At 44.1% G+C, this 22,361-nt stretch overlaps 1 protein-coding gene across 2 annotated transcripts in view; it reads right to left on the bottom strand.

Annotated features, from left to right (window-relative positions):
- Positions 1–412: 412 nt before the first annotated feature.
- LOC147897210 (RING/U-box superfamily protein) overlaps positions 413–22,361 on the bottom strand; it is a 69,634-nt gene continuing 47,685 nt past the window's right edge. For both annotated transcript variants that reach the window (XM_087381602.1, XM_087381603.1), the window contains exons 4-8: positions 4,665–4,892; positions 4,404–4,486; positions 4,201–4,300; positions 959–1,060; positions 413–854 (exon numbers count right to left, since the gene is read on the bottom strand). In XM_087381602.1, coding sequence (XP_087237728.1) covers positions 795–854; positions 959–1,060; positions 4,201–4,300; positions 4,404–4,486; positions 4,665–4,892 — 573 coding nt within the window. In that variant the 3' untranslated portion in view covers positions 413–794. The remainder of the gene's footprint in view (positions 855–958; positions 1,061–4,200; positions 4,301–4,403; positions 4,487–4,664; positions 4,893–22,361) is intronic.

Below are 22,361 nucleotides of genomic sequence, written 5' to 3'. Positions count from 1 at the left end.
GTACTCAAGAACACTACTTGCCCACCCTCACAACCATTGTAAACATCATTGTGAGTGTTACACGTCAAACCAGCAATGCAACAAATTCCAAGGACCTTTTTTGCATGCCATCTCTTTCCAATATACTTTACCATTACTAGGTAGCCAATTTTATAAGTTATTGACTGATACTGGTAATTCAAATATTTTCTTAGTTTGTCCTGAGAGAATTTTGAAGATGAGAAGTTGAATAATGCTAATGCCTCTTGCCAAAAAACTGGCCCATTGAATTATGCTTTTTTTGGTGGGATAATTGATCAAGCATGTTTTAGCAGGAAATCTTGGTTTGTCTCCTTTAAGAAGCCTCAAATTGACTTTGTTAATTCCAATAAGCAAGACAAGATGCTACCAACATTGAAACAAGCAGGAGGCCTTAAATCTAAGGCGTACATAAAGAATAAGCACTAGTCTACATGATTATTACTGGAGAACTAGTTAGCAATTGTAAGTATGTTGTCATAGACCCAACAAAAAATATAAATGACCAGACCCTAACAAGCAGAATGATTCCACAAATTGAAACTGAGATATCCCTTGGGGTGACATTTTACAGACATCTGAATCCAAAGTTTATTCTGGTAATCCCTCATAAAGAACCTTTGCAGATGGGGCAGTGTTTTGTCACTACAATCATGTGTCTAATACTCAAGAACAAGGAGCTCTCCTAATATCACCTCAAGGTGAAGAGGAAAGGTGAAAAGCAAACTGGCAGAATATGCCACACTCAGTATCCTTTATATGGAACCTGCAGTCCTTTATACAGAACCTTTGCAGATGGGACAATTTGCTTGTCGCTCCAGCCATGCATCAATACACTGCAAACAACACACCAATCTGACAAAGAGCTCTCCAAAATGTTACCTCACATTCCATTCCAAATGTTTGCAATCCTTTGATACACAAGAGAAAAGAAAGAAACCTGCTGATGGAATCCATGCATACAAGGAAGCCGACGAACTTTCTCGTCAACAATTGGTCTCTCGAGACAAATAGAGCAAACCTCCTCATAAACATCTGTAGGCTGTTTAGAAGTCCCCAACACGCTATGTCAAATACTACAAAAGTGCAGAGGGCATATGAATGTACCCTTGCATACACAAATGGATTAACTTTAAAAGAGTCTTATACTGGTAAAAATTGCATTGTCTGCAAGGCAGTATGACATGAAGAGGCATTCCGAGGTTAAAAAATCTTCCACTATAATTGCTAGTCCCATTTAGATACTTGTAAGCATAACGAACATCTAACAGCTTTGAGACAGGTTTGAAATAAAGTCAACAGAAATAGCAAAACACACACACAGAAAAAAGGAAGTATAGGACCAGCATCAGAAACAGTCCGTCTCCTTCTCATTCATGCCCACAGCCACTGCTTTCAATACTTACGTAAGCTCCTTGAGTTGTTTAACAATACCATGCAACTGCTTAACCTCTGCCTGGCTGATCCTTGCTCCAAATACTAGATCAAATACTTTGGCGCCTCTCCAAAATCTTGAAAACTAAAATCTGCCACTGCTTTCAATACTTGCAGATGGTGTTTTAACAACACCATGCAACTGCTTAACCTCTGCCTGGCTGAGCCTTTCTGATCAAATACTTTTAGTACCTCTCCAAAATCTGGAAACTAAAATCTGCCCCATTCCTAGCTAGAAAACGTTTCCAGCCAAACGTTTTTTCCTTAGACAAAGCATTTGGTCTAGCATCTGCTTGGCATGTCTCCTTCTCCTTCCATATCGTCACGTAATTGTGTAGCCTGACTGTATTGTTTTGCTCGTAACATGAAAACCCCTTTCCCTCTGCCTGGCAAACAACCATCAAAAGACAGCATTTAAACCAGAATCTCAAAGGAGGTGTTTCCTTGATCAACACTCTTTCCAGTACAACCTGATTGTGTAGTATTGCCCATACCCTGCAAGCAGTAACCCTCACCCTTGCTGAACCTGTTGGAATTATATGCTTCTCAAAATGAGTAAGGGCTGTTTTGTGGGTGTGACCACCCTTACAGGATAGTGTGTGTGGGTGGCCTTTTTCAAGGCTGTTGGGGGGGTTTTATGGCCCAACCTCAAGGGCTGGTTGGCCAATCCATTTACATCCCTCACCCTAGTCGGGTCCCACCGACTTGGAGGTCAGCTCAACCGACCAGCCCGGTCAGTTGACTGACCCTGAGGTCGGCCAGTTGGATGACCTTGGGTCAGCTTATGTGGCAGGCTATTTGTAGCCCTGCCCTCTCGATTGTTCAGCACTTCCTCTGGAGCATTTTATTCATCCTCTTTTTTGGAGTATTCCCCTGCTCTACATTCAGTTGCCATTGCCTCTACCTGATACACGGCAACAAACTCTTGATTGCACAAGCATATGCTGATGATTCCTATTTTCTGCCATAAAATACTAAAAGGGATCTTTCATGCCTCATGCGTGCTTTATCATTATATGGTCTGTATGTCAATTTTCAGAAATCTAAATTTTTACCTATGCATTAGAAAGCTTGGCATCATTTGTTATGGCTGGGGGACATTGTTTTACCCATGCACCTAATACGGCATCAAGGTTACCCTTCGGGGTGGACGGTTACTCGGCAACAGCAAGTGAACTGGGTGCTTGACATGCATAAGATTAAATTGGAATACTGAAAATTGGCAACTTGGCCTTTGCATGTTCATTACCACATAGTTCAATCGATTTTGGTTGCCTACATCCAATTTTATTTGCCTTTAATGATGTTTGCCAAGCAAGACATCGCCTGTTTTATGTCTACTATTATGGAGCTTTTCTGGCAGTTGCACTTTCGCCGGAAAGCCCTTAGGTTGCTTTCAGTGGATCACCTTTGCATGCCTAAAATGCATGGGGGACTGAAAATTCTATGAATTATTCACATACATATTCTAGCTCATAAGGGGAAAATAATGCTACAGTTCACATAGGGTGATCAGCCATGGATGTTTATGGTGTGGCATTTGATTTTGCACTTGTCTTCCCCAGCTTTTGGTCACTGGCAGCCCACTCACTGGGACTTTCTGCTAGGTCATATAGAAGGCAAAGTGCAAAGATGCCCTTTTGTCTCTCATTTGGTTGCTGATTGGAAGCCCATACTCTCCCATCTTAAATCAAATGGCACAAATACTCTGTCACGTAACTCATCGTGTGCTGAGATTCTTCATTGGTCGAAGGCATTCATGCCTCCTTTGGCCTTACGGGAATTTGCCGCTCTTATTTTCTTTGGTCTAATGGTATCTACCATGTGAAAGATGTGCTTGATGCAGGTGGTATAGTCATCTCTTTTCCTGCAGCTATCTAAACGTATGATTTGGGACAGCATTATAGGCCTATATAGTATTTATTGTCACAAATGCTCGATGATTTTCAGCCTGTACCTTATCTGGAGATCCTTGCATATAGAGAGAGGGAGAAAGATGACAACATAAATGCTGAAAAAATAGAAGCTCCACCATGGGCCCATATAAGTGACCACGCTCCCTTTTAGTGAATGTTAGTGGCCTTCTTGCACACTCTTGAGACAGGAGATGCTTGCTCTAGGTGCTGGCCATAAGACCTACTCCTCGCCTTCTATTCTTTTGGATGAAGCAGTGAAGAACCTATGATTTGTCGTGGGGAGGAGAGTGCAACTCTCCCTTTTATAGGCCATAATAGGTGAAAATGGCTGACTGGAGGGCCAACCAGCAAGGGAATACGACCGATCAGCAGGCCAACTGTGACGTGGCCAACTGGCAACCGATTGCCAATCGCCTGATATTGCCATATCATGTGCCGATTGCCACGTGGCTATATGCCATGATACAGATTCTCTCACCCATGAGTCTGCATAGTTGTGCAGCCAGCAAAATGGTAGGATCCTACTTCAAAGAAGCCTTAGAAAATGTTCCCCTTCATACACACATACATGGAAACGTACACATGTCACACTTACTAACATACGGATATGAACAACCACACAGAGAAATGGAGAGATATGATATGATATATTTTTTAATGTTTATTTTAGACCCAGCAGAATCTATAGGACAAAGAATCAATGTGTATCAAAGATTACAAGTTGCAGCCTGCAGTTCTTTTCACATCAAAACACCAATATTATGTAACAAAAACATATGTGAAAAATAATGTCTTCCACTTGATACCTTTTTGTGTGGAATGGAAAAATTACCTGGATAGTTGAAACAGGTAACCGCTCTATCCTATCACGTGATGCACCATTACGCCCATGATTGGTATTATCCAAAGCCAGCAACATCTCATAATCGTTTCTGGCAAATAAAACACTCTATCAGAACCTCCCCATGATATAGAAAATCATTGATTGAATTAGACTTGTCTCAGTTCACTGGCAAAAGATGTTGGTAAACTAACTCGTTAAAATCACGGTCCACTTGCTCCAACAGCGATTGACTGTCTTGAAATGCTGATTCGATAGCTGCCAAAATGTTCAGCCTCTGCAAATTTTCCAATTATTTTGAGAAAGTTGGCAACGTAGTGGCTCACAGAAAGAAAGACGTGTGGATTACTTACTGTATCCACAACGAAATAATTAACCTCTGCAAATATTCCAATTATTTTAAGCAAGTTGGTCACACAATAGCTCAAAGAAAGAAAGACATGTGGATTACTTACTGTATCCACATCGACTTCTTCAGGAAAGTGGAGCATGCTTTCATTCGAAGTTGCTCCTGCTCCTCCTAGCAAACGGCCTCGTGTTTGCCGTTGGATACTTCTGTCATGGAAACCTCTTAAAATCCTCATCCTTGAAGAGGAAAAGGAGGATCTATTTGCATGTGGACTTGCAGAAGGATGAACTCTCTGCATTTCCCTTCGGAGTGCTTGCATTGCCAGTGTTCTTGTCTGTGAAGGGCACAAAGGAAACATACCAACGCAATAAGTATGCACACATTCCATTTTATATATCACTCCTACTCTGCATTGTAAGACAAAAGAAAACCAACCACCGCCTCCTGCTAGTACAAAGAGGTTAAGAATGAAAGAATTGGCTGCATGCACATACAGAAAACCAAAATGAACATACTTAGAAGGGACTATCCTAAACACCAATAACAAGAATTTTGAAAAACCAGTTCCCACACTCAAATGGTCCCATTTCGAATTGCTGATTAAAAAGATTGTCCACACATTGGGGATTCATGCAGATATGTATATTAGCTCTTCATATATTATTTACCATTATTTATGACCTGGGGTACCTTACTTTCTTGTTGTTTTAATTGAGAGACAATAACTCAATATACAGAGTCCAAACATGTTAATAAACGTTGATTATGTGCATGTTGGTCAGTGGATATTTGGGCATGTTTAAGAGATTAAGATTATACAACTGCTGGGTTCTCCCTGCTACACTTAGAGTCACTGTTCCTATTGCTTTTGTAGATGAGCTTGGGCATGCCTCGGGATTCTTCCAGATGTGTATGTTTGCTCTTCAGTAACCTGTTTACAATTGTTTGTGACCTAGGTGCCTCTCTTGTTGATTATTCGCAAAAAGTCTTTGTATATAAAAGTTTTTGACACTGATTTGATAGATTGTCGTTGCATACTGAAGGTACGGAACGAAGAGAGAAAGTGCAAGTACAAGACGAGTCGATTGTTGAGTAATCACGTCAAAACTTAGATAACTTGAAAACACACAAGTACAAAGTACTTGTACCTGGACCTAGGACTAAGTGTCCTAGGTGTCACATAGGACTTAGTGTCCTATGTGGTCTAGAAGGCACTAACACTATAAGTGCCTACACATATGCCTACAAGGCACATACCATGGCCTATAGGGCATCACTAGAACCACCAGAAGATGGCCTACAAACCCCCCTCCATGGGATGGGCTGAAGTACTCTAGAAACGTCTCAGAATACCTGGTAGTTTCTGGTCATGGTGGCACATGTTCATCCAAAAGGATACAGCCACCTATGAATGTTCAAGGAATGTCAGATCATGTAACAAAAGGAACCAAGTGTAAAGCCTGTCGGAAGACTTCGAACTTGGGACGAGGAAGTGCCTTTGTAAACATATCTGCGATGTTGTCCTCTGTGGGAACATAGGAAAACTCTATGTCTCCTGCTGACAACCGCTCCCAAATATAATGATAGTGAACTTCAATATGCTTGGTACGCCCATGAAACATTGGGTTACGCGCAATGGCCAAAACACTATGGCTGTCAGTGTAGACAATAGTGGAGGATGTTTGGCAAATACCAAGATCTGTAAGTAACTGTCGACGCCAAACACACTCTACTATAGCGGTGAAAGCTGCCCTTTACTCAGCGTCACAACTAGACGTGGCAACTGTCGGTTGCTTCTTGTTGAGCCAAGAAATACATGAATTGCCAAGCAAAAAACAATTGCCAGTATGTGACACTCTGGTGTCGGAACATCCTGCCCAGTCACTATCCGTGTAAGCATGCATGGTAAGTGAACTCTGATCACCGTAGAAGAGGGCTAAATCCTGAGTGCCTCTGAGATATCTGAAGACTCTCTTCACTGCCTGCCAATGCTGTGAACTGGGCATGTGCATGAATCTGCTGAGCTGAGATACTGCATACTGCAAGTCAGGTCTGGTGTGACATAAATAAATAAGGCATCCAACAGCCTGCTGATAAAGAGTGATATCACATGGTGAGCTCCCATCATGAGCTGAGAATTTGAAGCCAGGGTCCACTGGAGTAGAGATTGGCTTGCAATCCTCAAATTGAAAACGATCAAGGAGCTGTCCAATATACTTGGACTGAGACATCATGATACCCCCCTCAACATGAGCAAACTGAATGCCCAAATAATAATGGAGCCGTCCCATGTCTGACATGTCAAAAATCTGCTGCAAATCAGCCTTGAAAGCTGCAATTTGCTGAGTATCTAGGCCCGTGATAAGCATATCATCCACATATAAAATCAGCACTAAAAAATCAGATCCACTCCCACGGACATAAAGAGTGGGTTCTGTAGGGCTATTTTGAAAACCAAGGGATAGTAAGTGTGCATGAATTTTGGCATACCATGCCCTGGGTGCCTGCTTCAAACCATAAAGGGCTTTTCTAAGCCGGCATACCTTATTTTCAGAATTAACAACCTCAAAGCCAGGAGGTTGTGTGACATAGACTTCTTCCTGCAGATCCCCATGAAGAAAAGCGGTCTTGATGTCAAGTTGGTGCACTTGCCAATGATGATGGGCTGCAATGGCAATGACAATGGAATGGTAGTAATCCTGGATGTGGGAGCAAATGTCTCCTCAAAGTCAATGCCTTGTTGTTGGGCATACCCTTTTGCAACAAGACGGGCTTTGTATCGATCTATGCTGCCATCAGATTTCCTTTTTAATTTGTAGACCCACCTCGTTCCAATGGCATGCTTGCCAGGTGGGAGATCTACTAATTCCCATGTGTCATTTTTGGCAATAGATTGTAATTCAGCTTTCATTGCATTCATCCACTCTTTGCTGTCAAAAGCATCTTTATGGCACAGAGGCTCTTCATTGCAAGCTGTGGCAAGGAGTGCAACCTCAAGAAAGTGACCATGCTGTCTATTCCCTGATCTTGTCCGGGCAGCAAAAGGCTGATCTTGTTTGCTGTCCCTCAATGTATCAAGAAGCCATCTGGGAACTTGCCTTTGCTGTCTATTGACAGCTCTTTCTTCAATGACTGCATCATGAGTAATGGGATCATTTTGTGTCGGAAAAGAAACCTGCAAATCAGCATGAGGGTGAGGCTGATTAATGCTTAGTGGAGGGCCTACAGGAGGCTCATGTTGCTGCTCAAAATCCTCTTCTGATGATGGCAGAGGTAACCAAGATTCAAAGGCATCAAACATGTTAACATCTGGCTTTGCTTTGCAGTCCACAAGAGGAGAAGTTGAATGTTCAGCAAAGATCACATCTCTACTCACAATAATCTTCCCAGTATTTGGTTGATATAACCGATACCCTCTGCTCTCCAGGCTGTAACCAATGAATATGCATTTGATTGCCTTGTCATCAAGCTTATGTCTCAGCTGAGATGGTACATGAACATATGCAAGAGACCCAAAAACTTTCATGTGTGAAAGTGAAGGCTTCCTGCCTTTCCATGCTTCATAAGGTGTAATAGTCTTTAATGCCCGTGTAGGTGATCTATTCAGCACATAGTTGGCACACATTACTGCATCAAGCCAAAATTTATTGGGCAAAGACTTGGCCTTAAGCATGCATCTGGCCATCTCCATTGTGGACCTGTTTTTCCTTTCAGAAACAGGATTCTGCGTAGGAGTGTAACGAGTAGTGCACGAGTGAATAATGCCCGTGAGGATAGAAATGCATCAAACTCCTTTGACATATATTCACCCCTCCTATCTGTGTTGAGGGTGACGAGCTTGTTTCTTGATTCATTCTCAACCATATTCAGCCATCTCTGAAAGCATAAGAAAACTTCAGATTTGGCCTTTAAAGGATATACCCAGCAATACCTTGTGAAATCATCAATGAGAGTCATGAAATACTTGTATCCCCCAATGGCATTTGTCCTCATTGGGCCACAGACATCACTGTGTACTAGCTGCAATTTCCTTTGTGAGAGTTTTGGACAATTCTTTTGAAAAGGAAATCGATGCATCTTACCCAAAAGACAACCCTCATACACATGTTTGGAAACTGTGTGAGTTTGAGGTACATCATTTGCCATCTGTTGTGAATGTAGCTTTGCAAGAGCTCTATAATTGAGATGGCCCATTCTCTCATGCCAAAGATGAGTTTCAGCAAGCTGTGAATCTGAAATAGCCAATGCTTCAATAGAAAGTGAAGCTGGATGATGATCAAGGTGATAAAGCCCTTTTTGCAAAGTGCCAGTGAGAACTATGGCATTGTCATCACGAAGATCATATACTAAGCATCTGTAGCCATCAAAACTTACTCTGAAACCTGAAGTAGCAAATGCTGAAATTGAAATCAAGTTGACTTCAATGCCAGGCACAAAAAGAACATTTGTCAGAGTGACACGATGGCTGGAAATGGATGTGAGCTGCACATCTCCAACTCCTTTTACAGCATATGAAGCATTATTAGCACATGTAACAGTCCCCCCTCGAGGTGCATCAGCTAGAGAATGAAACAATTGTCTACAAGATGTGACATGCTTGGAAGCACCACTATCAAAGTACCAGGACTGAGCATCATTAGCAGTAAAGAGTGCATGCTTTGGAGGGATCAAATGAGCAATGGACAGCCCATGCCCGATCATCCTGAAGAGCATGTGCATGTGAAGCATCTGCTGGCTCATGGGATTCAATGGCATGTGAGGCATTAACTGTCAATCCTGCTTTCTTTTTCTCCGAAGCAATGCGCTTCTTGCATTCTGAAATGTCATGTCCAGGCTTGCGACAATAGTTGCATCTTTTCTTCTTTCCCTTATCTGCTGTATTTTTAGATGCATGGGAGGAATTGCAGCTGCTATGCGTAGAGGAATTGCAGCTGCTGTGCGCAGATTTTGGCTTACCCATAGGCTTGGAAGCCTTGCCTCTTCCAGTCTGCTGTGAAGCAAATGCATGATCAAGAATAATGGCTTGTCTGTTAGCTCTACTTTGCTCTTCCTGCAAAAGCAAAGTAACTAGCTGGTCAAAAGAATAGTGATCTGGATTACCCATGGCCACTAATCGAAGGGTTGTAGCAAACCCTTGATATGTATCTGGCAGTACATTCAATGTGGTACTGACAAGCTGTGAATTTGGCACCACCTCATCAATGTTGGCAAGCTGTTCCATGAGGTCCTTGATCTTTGTTAAATATGCATCCATTGACTCACCTTCATTCATATTCACTTCCTGTAATTGCCTTCTTAAATATGCAACACGAGCTTCATTGCGTATCTGATAGAGAGAAGCCAATTTATCCCAAGCATCCTTTGCTGTCCTGCAAGACCGGATGTGTGGAATAATGATTCTCTTGCATGATAAAGCAATGCATGAATGTGCATTTGCATCTCTTGCATCCCATCTTGACTGTTCTTGAGTTGGAAGAGCAGCAGCAGGAGTGCTAGAGGAAGAGCCATCAGGAGGAGTACCCCCTGCAGAAGAACCAACAGTAGAAACAACCACTGTAGCATTGGCTGGCCTCAGATCAGCCCCAGAAACAATATTCCACAAATGCTTTGCAACAAGAATATGTTTCATGAGATAAGACCACATCGGATAGTTGGTGCCATCCAACTTATCATCTTCACGAAGAACTCCAAATAAATCTTGATTGTTCCCAACCATAGGAACTGTGATACCCTGAAAAAGACGAAAACCCAAAAGCCTCAAGGCTATCACTGCAAAAAGCTGTCTGTCCCAAAATGACAGCAAATATCTGCGAATTTCTGACCCAAATCAAAGGGCAAATGCAAATTTGGTCCAAATGTGACTGTGACAGGCAATGTTCACTGCAAAAACAGCAAATTTGGCAAAAGCCCCAAATTTATTGAGGGCAAATAGGCCAAAAAGAGGGCAAATGTGGAAAAGCCCCAAATTTTGCTGAAATTTTGCAAATGTGACCCAATGTATGATAACCTGACCCAATGTCCTGCAAATCTGACTCAATATCCTGCAAAAATGACTCAATGTCCTGCAATCTCTGTAGATCCCACACGTAAGAAAGTGAGACTGTATGGTTTGCACGGCGTACGGATGTACGGCTGTACAGCACCCAATGTATGGTTGTACTGCAGCCAATGTACGGCTGTACAGCACCCAATGTACGACCTGTACGGTTATACGGTGTAGGAAGTACATGACACGCAGTACCTGAGTGTACGGTTCTAGGTACGGATGCAAGTGACTGTATCCAACGTACGGTACAGGTACAAGTGACGACGTAGAGCCGTATGGTTGTACGGTGCAAGTACAAGTGACGATGCAAAGTACGGAGCATAGCCGTGCGGTTGTACGACGCATGTACAAGTGACGACGGATGTACGACGACCCGCGATGCAGATGTATGAACGATGCACGATTCAGTACGGCGATGCAGTGTACGACGACGCGCAACCACTGAAGATACGGTACACGATACAATATCCGTTGGTTGTACGGACATCCGTACTATCGTACGGGCAGTACGAACAAGAGACACAGGAAGCGAAGCTCTGCTCTGATACCACTGAAGGTACGGAACGAAGAGAGAGAGAGAGAGTGCAGGTACAAGACGAGTCGATTGTTGAGTAGTCACGTCAAAACTTAGATAACTTGAAAACACACAAGTACAAAGTACTTGTACCTAGACCTAGGACTAAGTGTCCTAGGTGTCACATAGGACTAAGTGTCCTCTGTGGTCTAGAAGGCACTAACACTATAAGTGCCTACACTTATGCCTACGAGGCACATACCATGGCCTATAGGTCATCACTAGAACCACCAGAAGATGGCCTACACATACTTTATAGTTAAAATAGATTTTGACACTGAATAGAAGTCTTTGCATATGTTGTAGTTAAAATAGGTTGTGACACTAAATTGGCTCTTATATTACTACTTGATTGACACTCATGCAAAACACCCACAATAAGCTTCATTCATGACCTTGGGGGTGAAGGTTCTACTCTCCTCATCGACCGAGGGTGCACTTGGATGCACTTCAAACTTTTTGTGAGACACATGATTTGAAGTTCAACCTCGGTAAAACCAAGGTCAAGATCTTCAACACATCTCCGGCTGCCGCACATTGAGGGCACCTTACCTTCGACGAGAAAACACTGGAGATAGTTGCATCCTATACGTACCTAGGGCTCCTATTCTCTTGCACGATCTTCATGATGAGACCAACCATACATATGCTGCACTAGAAAATACTGGAGTGCCAGTGATTTTACTCTCATTTCCAAGACGCTAGAACCAAGTCTCTTCGTTTTGACTCACGTGCTCATCCAGCTCGGATCTACAGAAGTCCCTTTTGGGGGTCCCTCTTTCTACCACATGCCCAGTGATAGAATGATGTATCTTGTTGTGATGTATCTTGTAACCAGTTCCTTCTTCATCAAAGATTACATCCCTCATAGTGTGATATTGCGTGCTACAAGATTTCAAATCGTGTAGGCCTTGTTATCATCACTATAGCCAACAAATATACCTTTAACTGATTTCCTCTGTTGGCATCAAGGATACAAGCAGCCAAATATTCTTAGATGATCTAAGGAGTTTTGTTCAATACAGCTTTCACAGAACTCCAAGTATGAAGGTACGTAGCTGTATTTACTGCTTCAGCCCAAAAGTAACACTAGCCCACTGCTCAGGGCTATCGCTATGGCTGCCAAGTCCATATGGAGCTGTAATATCTGTGGATGAAATGATCCTGCTCCATCTCTCATGCACAAAGGCGGTGGACCTCCATGATGATCTAAGCCTCGACTGAGATCGGGTGTGCTTGAGGTGACGAGTATGGGTAGGGCATGAATGGGAACTGGGTGATGGGAGGTAGGGACATATGAGCAGAGGACTGAGGACAATGAGAAGAAATCTGGAATGTGGCTGAGGCTACTCCAACTGTTGAGGGAAAAGGTGGCTAGATGAGGGATATGGGTGATAGAAATCAAGGGTATTATGGGGAGGCACAACGGGGTATAGTGGCAGTCAAGCTAGGAGGGCAAGTCAGAGCTATTGCTGATGTCGACATCGATATCGGTATCGGTGTCAATAAGTCCATACTGCTATCTGTATCAGTGATGGCACTGTCATCCCCAAAGATGACGGTGGTGCTGAAGATGATGACGACGACGATGCTGAATGATGATGATGATGATGATGATGATGATGATGATGATAAAGCTGAGGCTGGAGCAGAGACTGTTGAGGCTAGAGCTGAGGCTACAGTGGTAGCCTTTTGGATAGCCGTGCTATCGGTTGCAGACCGCTGTGGTTGCTGCTGTGATTGTTCGTGTTCTCAAGCTTCAGCTGCTTATGTTGGTTGTCGTCTTGTCACCTTTTCCTCTCTTTGACATGGCTCTTGCTGTCTTTTTCAAGGCCATTTTCTAAATGGTCTTTGTTTTTTATTTTCCCTCCTTCAATCACGTGGAAGGGGGTTGGGGAAGAAGAAAAAGGCCGCCGTGCGGCCGCGGGGGGGGGGGGGGGGACCATTGCCTTCCTTCCCATTGGTCCTCCCCCCTTGAGCTCCTACTAACTGACATTGTAGACACGAAATTTGGCGCGACTGAAGGGGGCTCTTGCTAGCAGGAGTAGCTCTAGCCTCTTTCTAAAAAGGCATTGCTCTTGCCAACAATGTGTCCAAGATAAATCAAACAGGTCGAAATACAAAGAGAAGTCTGAGAGCAGGTCGAAATACAAAGAGAAGTCCGAAAGCAGGTCAAATGCAGAGATGTGTCCATGAACTAGTCGAAATGCAGCAATGTGTCCAGTAGCTTGGCGCCTAGGAGCAAATGTCAGAACAGGTCAAACAGGTCGTGAATCTAAAGCAGACCATGGTATGTGGCATATAGTATGGAGCCAGAGCAGGAAAGATCGAGTGGTTGAAGCATACAAGGCATGTAAGAGCAAGGAATGGTGTGGGATTCGATCAGATAAGGCGCAAGATTCGAGCAAGTACCTGTGAAAGGCTGAGCTAGGTGATCGATGGCGGGCTAAGCAGGAAGTTGAGCAAATGGCCGGTTACAGCAGACTCAACAAGGAGCTTGGCAATGCAAAGAGACCAAGCAAGGAGATGGATACAAAAAAAGAAAGAAAGAAAGAAAGCAAGATATATTAACATCCTGGAAAGGCATCACGAGCCTATTAGTACATCAAGAGAAGAAACTCATACAAGCCTCTGTGGGCTGAAGCAAAGGGTGCGCTAGGGCCCTTGTTGAGTGCTATGCTAAGCTAAAGAGCTCAAACTCCAAACTCAAAACTCAAACTAAAAACAAAATCTGAGACTGGGAATTTTAGGTGCCATCAGTGAGCTCTTGTCTACAACTGCCAAGGGTATCAACATTATCCATGCCACCATCTTGGACTCCCTCACTGGATCCAATGCCCAATCTGGTATTATCCATTACAGCATCATCCTCTGGAATGGGATCAAGATCCCCCATGGGCTGCTTCTTCGACTGATTCCCAAGCCTCCTTGTAGGCATATTTGTAGCCCCAAATCTAACTGGAGGTCTGAACTGTGAGTTCACTGCCAAATCACTGTGTACAAGCATTGTTGGAACAGTAAATTCACTGTTTGACACTGTTTAGAGATTCAGAAACACTAGCTCAATCATTGTTTGGAAAAATAAGCACTATCTGGACAGAGTATGCCACCTGCCAAATCAGCGATTGGCTGATTTGAATGAATTGTGTTGTGCACCTTCATTCCCAGAAAGGGAATTTTTGGGTTGGTATTTGCTGCAATTTTTCTGGCAGTTATGGCCCAGAACAATCCCAATGAAGTGTTTGGAGTCCTCACACAGGAGGATAAGTTGGATGGTACCAACTACTCCCTATGGAGTTTTATGGTTCGCAATATCCTAGTTGGCAAAGGGCGTGAGCAGACAGATAGTTTATGCCTTTGGATTCTGTTGCACACTTGGTTGGAAAGAAGAGTGTGTGATTGCCTAGTGATTGGATGCATATTCTCCATATAAAGTTGAGCAGGAATTGCAGGGTGTGCAGGATATCGGAAGTCTCTGGGCAGTGGTTTGCCTGTGGTGCAGCTTTCAGGAGACCTTGTAATCAGCCTCTTGGCTTTATAAAGATATATTAAAGAAATACCACAAGGGGCTACCTGGACTGTCAACACTATCTCACCCATCCACAAGGCGGGGGATCCCATGAGCCCAGAGAACTACAGGACCATTATGATCAGACATGTCATGTCCAAGATTTATACATCAGTGCTTGATTCTGAGGTCGGTCGCTTCGCAAAGTGTCGGGGACTTAGAGCAGCCGGACAGGCTGAATTCCGACGTGATCATGGGACCATGGATCACATTCTCACACTCAGGTGTATCATCGAAGAGGCGAGAGCACGAAAGCAGAGGGTATATTGTTGCTTTGTGGATTTTCGCAAAGCCTTTAAATCGATTCCGAGAGCTCGCCTCCTCCGACGCCTATACAATATGGGGTATGACCAAGAGATCATTTGGGGCATCATGGCACTTTACGAGAGAGTCTCTGGCAGAGTACGGGCAGGGTCGGCGTGGACAAAGGAGATCATGAGCACTATTGGGGTCAAACAAGGGTGTCCTTTATCACCTACCTTGTTTGGCCTCTACATTGACGAGCTTGAGACATTTATGCAAACACCGGGGGGGGGGGGGATGGGTGCTCTCTAGCTAGCACGTTGAACTGGATATTGCTATATGCAAATGACGTGGCGCTTTTGTCTTCATCAGCAGAGGGCCTCCAGAGACACCTTGATGCACCACAGTCCTTTTGTGAATCCCATGATTTGAAGGTCAACCTCGGTAAAACCAAGGGCATGATCTTCAATACATCTCGAGCCGTTACGCATTTGATGGGTCACCTATTGAGATTGTTTCGTCATATACATACCTTGGGGTTATCTTCTCCGGACCTATCTTCACTTTGAGACCCGCGATGCAGGCCTGCTTGAGCAATACGCTTCATTGGCCAGATTAGAGAGTCAATGCTTCCGCTCACACTTCCAGGATCCGCAGACCAAGGGATTGTTGTTTGACTCCTTGGTCCGTCCAACGGGGATGTACGGAAACCCTTGTTGGGGGCCAGATCTATCAAATATAGAGTGGGCTCGTGTGGAGCGGCTACAGGTTCTCATGCTATCACGAAAGATCCACGGTAAGCCGTCCATCCCTCACCAGATTATCCGCTACAGCTCGATGCAGTATTTTAGATTATCACCTACCAATACCGGGTCAGGGAGTACGGGATGCACTTCTAGGCACAACAGATTACCTTGGCTAGCATTGTCCTCTTCTATGGCACTATCAGCATCAAGTGACCAAAGATGCTGCTATGCAAGCACAAAGAGATGGTTTTAGCGATTCGGGTCCACATGGACAGACTCCCTCTCTTCCAGTACAGCATTGACGCACCGTTCTCTCTTGCCACACGAGGTCAACTAGATCATCCGCGAGGATCTCTTACAGCTACACACATTCCAGACTTGGTTGGGGCCAAGTGAGCTTTGAGTGAAGCTCAGCTTCTACAAGGATCATTGTTTACATATCATAGAGGAGGGTTTCATTGACCCACCAGGATACACGTAGATCCACTTACCCCACTCATTAAGTATCTCTGTTGGACAGTTTCGGGTCTCTTCACATAGACTGCGCATTGAGAGTGGCAAGGCAGCGGGTCTACCCCAGGAGAGGTGCATATGCACATTATGTGACATACAGGAGGTCGAGTCGGAGGAGCATTTCATTTTCAGGTGCCCAAGACGCTTCTATTGCCTCTTCAGAGACAGTTCTAGGGTGTTGTCTCGATTTCTCTCCCATCCAGATCAAAGATGCTTGGCGGATTTCATCCATGAGGCAGTCAAGACTTCGGGCTCGGAGACAGGAGCAGACCTCTGCCTTAGTAGACCCTTCTCAGAGCTCGATCAGGGAGTTCTCCCAACCAGAGCATGTGGACCCCCATACTACGAGGTCCCAACATGATCGAGATCCAGAGCCAACGACACAACAGCTAAGATAGAGGGTTGACACACAAATTACACTTGGGGATATCCCCTCTCTGTTCAGGGTCGGGGCTCGACCAACAGGGGTCATTGCAGCCCTTGTTAGGCGTAGAGCCATGACCAGGAGATGACACAAGACCACGCCCACGAGCAACCGACAACACTCTATTGCCGACTTCATGCTTCTGCTGTCTCATCCACCTAGATGAATTGATGAGGAGGAGGAGGAGGAGGAGGATATTGATGTGTAGTCGATCATTCTGACATGACTATGTAGTACTTAGCACTAGCTTTTTACATTCTGCATTGGTGTGGATGCTCGTTTAGTAGCTCCACCCTCACATTTGGTTTGTATCAGGATTCACACAGTCTCATAGACCCATCGCTCTTCCGAAGACTTTAATAAACTCTCTCTTTCTTTCTTTCTACCCCAAACCAGAGCCTATTGCAGGCCTAAAACCTTCCCAAGATAGGCGCTTCCCTGCGCTGTCGTTTCTGCCTCTGTTCAGGGCATTCTCAGCCCATGGATTCACTGATGCAGCTCTGTACAGTTCTGTACCCTGCTCCGTATAATTCTATACATCTGCATCATCCCTCCGTGCATCCTTTGCAAGCCTAAAGGATGCTAATACCAACCTCCAGCCTTCATGATCTGATGCTGGCAATTCTGTACTGTTGAATTCGAAAGCAGATATACGGAAGGCCAGGTACGAGTGGTCAGCTCCGAGTGAGGGAGGGGGTAAAGTGAAGTCGTGTATCTTGTGAGAGGGGAGCAGACAAGAAGGAAGCAAGAGAGCCAGAGAGCAAAACGTAGAGTGATAAGATGATAGGAAACAAGAGTGGAGGTGGTTTTGTCTAAGTGACAAAACCACACTCACCCACTAATTGTGGTTAAGGAAAAAACCTCTAGTGAGGGAAAAGTGCCCCTAACTCACTTATGGATTACATTGGTACTGCCTAGAATATGTCAATAATTCTAACACCCCCCTGCAGTGCCAATGTGATGATGTACAAGGAAGTGATCAATCACCAAAAGGAGATAAGTTCATGTCACTGCGAAATGCCTCAAACTTCTCACGTGGAAGTGCTTTGGTGAAGATGTCTGCAACATTGTCATGTGTTGACACATAGATCATATTGATCTCCCCTGCATGCAACTTCTCTCTGACATAATGATAATGAACCTTGATGTGCTTCTTGCGAGCATGAAACACACTATAGCACAGACTCTAAGTCTCTCTGACTATCAGTGAGAATTGGAGAAGGACCCCCCAATAACGGATGAAGATCAGCAAACAAATGACGCAGCCAAACACATTCAACTATCACTGTGAAAGCTGCCCTATACTCAGCTTCACATGAGGAAGTAGCCACAGTAGATTGTTTCTTGCTCAGCCAAGAAATGCAAGCTTTGCCCAAAAAGAAACAATTACCACTTGTGGACTGCCTAGTGTCATAGTCTCCAGCCCAATCCAAGTCACTGTACGCATGCACCTGCAAGTCACCTCCCCTGGGAAACATCAAGTCACAAGACTTTGTGTCTTGCAAGTAACGAAAGATGCGTTTTACAGCTTGCCAATGTGTTTTCTTTAGGCTGTGCATATACCTGCTCACTTGAGATACTGCATACTGAATATCGAGCCGTGTATTACACAAATAAATAAGGCATCCACCAGCCTGGCTGTAAAGTGTGGCATCCACTGATTCACCTGCATCATACATAGTAAGCTTCATCCCTGGCTCCATGGGAGTGGTTGTAAGCTTACAATCTTACATGTTGAATCTATCCAATAGCTTTTGCACATACTTGGATTGAGACATAACGATGCCACGCTTGTCTTGAATGAACTGGATCAATTTAACATGCCCAAATCTGTCATGTGGTACATCCACAACATCTCAAGTTTGATTTTTCTCAATGGACTGCAGTTCATTGTATATGGCATTCATCTAGCGCACATTATTCTTGGCTTCTTCATAAGTATCAGGTTCTTTAAGAAGAGTATTTGCATAACCTCATTCAACGGACAGAGGCCCCCCTTCATGCCTTACTGCACTACGAGTCCTGCCAAGCAAAGGTGCCTCAAGTCTACTCTCCTTGAGAATTTGTAGCAACCAGTTTGGAACTGTTTTTGCTGCATGTATCTCTTGAATCTCTTGCCTGACAACATCATCCACTGCCTGTGGAGGAACAAAATCAGCAGGTGGCTGAATCGGGGCATGTGGAGCAGGAGGAGGCTGCTGTACATGCTGATTTTCAGCAAGAGTATCAGCTGGGGAACCAAAGGCAATAGGAAGGAACCCCTCTAAAACATCATCTAAAGAAGCTAGAATAGTGAATACACATGCAGCTGAATTCTCTGAAAAGATTACATCTCTACTCACAAAAATCTTGTGTATGGCAGGATTGTAGAGACCATAGCCTTTGCTCTCTGCACTATATCCTACAAAAACACACTTCAGTGCCTTATCTGACAACTTATGTTGAAACTCCACAGGCACATGGGCATATGCAACACGTCCAAAGATGGGTCCTTCGAGCCAGAATCTGTGAGGCAACTTCTTGCTAGTGAGCATGCATCTATCCATCTCCATGAGAGTTCTATTTTTCCACTCAGCTTTGCCATTTTGCTGAGGGGTAAGCCTCACTATAAGCTGATGTGTGATGCCTTTCTCCTTCAAAAATGCCTCAAATTCATGAGACATATACTCCCTCCCTCTATCAGTGCGAAGTGTGTGTACCTTGAGTCCTGTATCATTTTCAACCTAGACCACAAAGTGTTTGAAATGCATAAACACATCTGATTTCTTCTTCAAGCCATAGACCCAAGTATAATTTGTGTACAAATGTGACATAATACAGATAACCACCCAAAGCAAGTGACATCACTATGTATGAGCTGTAATTTACGGACAGCTCGTACTGCACCATCCTTTTTTAAGGGAAATCTATGCATCTTACCGAGGATGCAACACCCTTCACAGGGATGAGGAGGAGGTGACTCCAAAGAAGGCAATGCATCAACCATAGCATGCTTCTGAAGTGTCATCAAGCTGCCATAGCTCATGTGTTCATATCTGGCATGCCATAACTCCGCATTCTGCATGGCAGCAGTGGGAGTGGTTACTCCAAGTGCAAGATCGGGTCTTTTCTCATAAACATCAAGCTGAAAAAACACCCCGATACAAAGTGCCAGACAACATCAAAGCATAATCATTTTCTTTGTCTCAGACTGCACACTTGTCATCTTCAAAGATAACCTAAACCCTCCTCCAATTGAGCGAGGACACTGAAAGTAAATTCTTCTTGATCCAGGCACATAAAGAACATCTGAAATTCTGAAATATGAGCCATCCGTTGAGGTAAGTACAACCTCACCCACTCCACAAACTGAATAAGAAGTTGTCGATTGGTATGTAGGAAGAAACAAAAATTTGTCCACCGAAATGAGGAGGAACTACTGAACACCCTGTTTAGAAACAGCTCCAAGGACTTTTGGCAGAGATTTCTAAAGCAGCTATCCCCTTCACCTCTCATCGACACCAAGGTCTAGTATGATTATGCAAGTACAGTCATGTTTGTTTCTAGCTTGAAAGTTTGTGGTAACATAGGAGCCATAGAGAAGGGCCGAGGAATACATGCTCAATTCAAATCAACCGAATCTTGACCTCTCACATATACCTCGCCCCACCTCTTGCACACTCTTCACTAGGGGGGGTGTTAAGGATGCCGTGATGAAGCTTCATAATGGCCAAGCGAAAGATCATAAGCGTCTATGCACTGAATTCATTGCATATGGGATTAATATCCTAGCCTCGATCTTAGCAAAGCTCTTTAATGAAACCGTTTGCCTTGGCTTCCCACGCACCTGAACTGTTAATACTATCTTACCCATCCACAAGGTAGGGGATCCCATGATTATGATCGGGCATGTCATGTCCAAGATTTATGCATCAATGCTTGATTCTGAGGTCAATCAATTCGCAGAGATACACGGACTTAGAGCAACTGGGCAAGCCGTATTTTGACGTGATCACAAGACCATGGATCACATTCTCACACTCACGTGTATCACTGAGGAGGCAAGGGCACAAAAGCAAAGGGTTTATTTCTACTTTGTGGATTTCTACAAAGTCTTTAATATGGTTCCGAGAGCTCGCCTCATCATATCTCTACAGGATTGGGTTATGATCAGTAGATCATTTGGGCTGTCATGGCACTTTACGAGAGTCTCAGGCAAAGTTAGGACAAGGTCCACATGGATAGATGAGATCTTAAGAACTATTGCAGTCAAACAAGGGTGTCCTCTATCACCAACCTCGTTTGGCCTCTACATCGACGAGCTTGAGCTAGTTATGCGGACACTAGGATGTTAGAACTATTATTATAATTCAGCACTGACCAATGTAATGTAATAAGTAGGTTAGGGGCACTTTTCCCTCATTTAGAGGTTTTTCCCCCTAACCACAGTTAGTTCACTAGCTACGGTTAGTGAAGGATAAGGTTTTGTCACTTAGACAAAACCCATCCCACTTCTTGTATTAGTCACTTCTTCTATTGCAAGTACTACGTTCAGCTCTCTTGCTTCCTGCTCTCTCACTCTCTCGTTTCTAACATTTCGTATCAGAGCAGCAAGATCCTGCTCTTTGCTTCCTAGCTTGCAAGCTTCCTGCTCCTAACTTCCTGCCTAGCTCCCTGCTCAACAGCCCCTTACAGCCGTACAGCCCACGCTTCAATTCATGAAGCTCATGCTCCTGCTGTCCGTACTGTACCTGCACCGTACTACTTGTTCCATACAAATCTGCGCCGATTGTCTGTACAGCTCGTCATCAGCAGCTCATCGTCCGTATAGTTTTCCATCCATACAACGTACGTACTGCAGGCGTCATTTCTTCCGTACTCATCGGTACGATGCTCCTGCGCTGCTGTCCGTACAAGTCGTACGGAGTATTCCGTACATCTGCCGTACACTCGTATGTACACTTGCTGTCCATACCATCGTACCTTTCGTACAGATTCCATATACTCTGTACACACCGGCCATACATCCGTACACCTGTCGTCCGTACTCCGTACAGTTGGTCGTCCGTACGAGACAGTACTCAGTCCGTATCTTGTACGGAATTCGTACTGACAGTTCCGTACAAGTTGAAAGCGTCCGTACACTCCTGTTGCAAGGCCTTCTGTGCAAGTTTTATTCTTGCAAGTACTCTAGCAAATGGTTTTTTGGCAGGCATTATTTGCAGACAGCCATTGTTTGGCTAAGATCTTGCAAGAATTTGAGGCATTCTATATTTGTGGACAGACATTGCATTTGGGTTGCAGGTTGTCCAAAATTTGGGGCTTTTGCAATCACACTGCAAATTTGCAGTGAAATTTGGGGCTTTTGCAGGCAGAGTGCAATTTGTGTAACATTTGGGGCTTTCAAACCATTTGCCCTCTTTTGTATGCAATTTCCCACAAGAAATTGGGGCTTTTGCATTTGGGTTGCAATTTTGCAGGTAAAAGGGCATTTTGAAAGTTTGCAGACAGTTTTGGACTCAGTACGAGTCAAATTGCAGACTTTTGCCACCTTCTGCAGATTCTATTTGCAGACTTTTGGGAATTGAGCAAAGCATTGTGGTGCATTTTGAGCCTTTGACAGGCTGTGACAGTATTTGTCACTGTGGGCATATTTTTCTTTGTAGATTTTACTTGTGCATCTTACATCCCAAGAAGGGATTTTACTTGT

The sequence above is a fragment of the Dipteris shenzhenensis genome, chromosome 11 (assembly GCF_047967505.1).
Source record: "Dipteris shenzhenensis isolate YYH24624 ecotype China chromosome 11, Dip_SZ_1.0, whole genome shotgun sequence".
NCBI lineage: Eukaryota > Viridiplantae > Streptophyta > Polypodiopsida > Gleicheniales > Dipteridaceae > Dipteris > Dipteris shenzhenensis.
The sequence above is the reverse complement of the archived record's forward strand: the minus strand, read 5'-3'. Positions and strand labels throughout refer to the sequence as shown.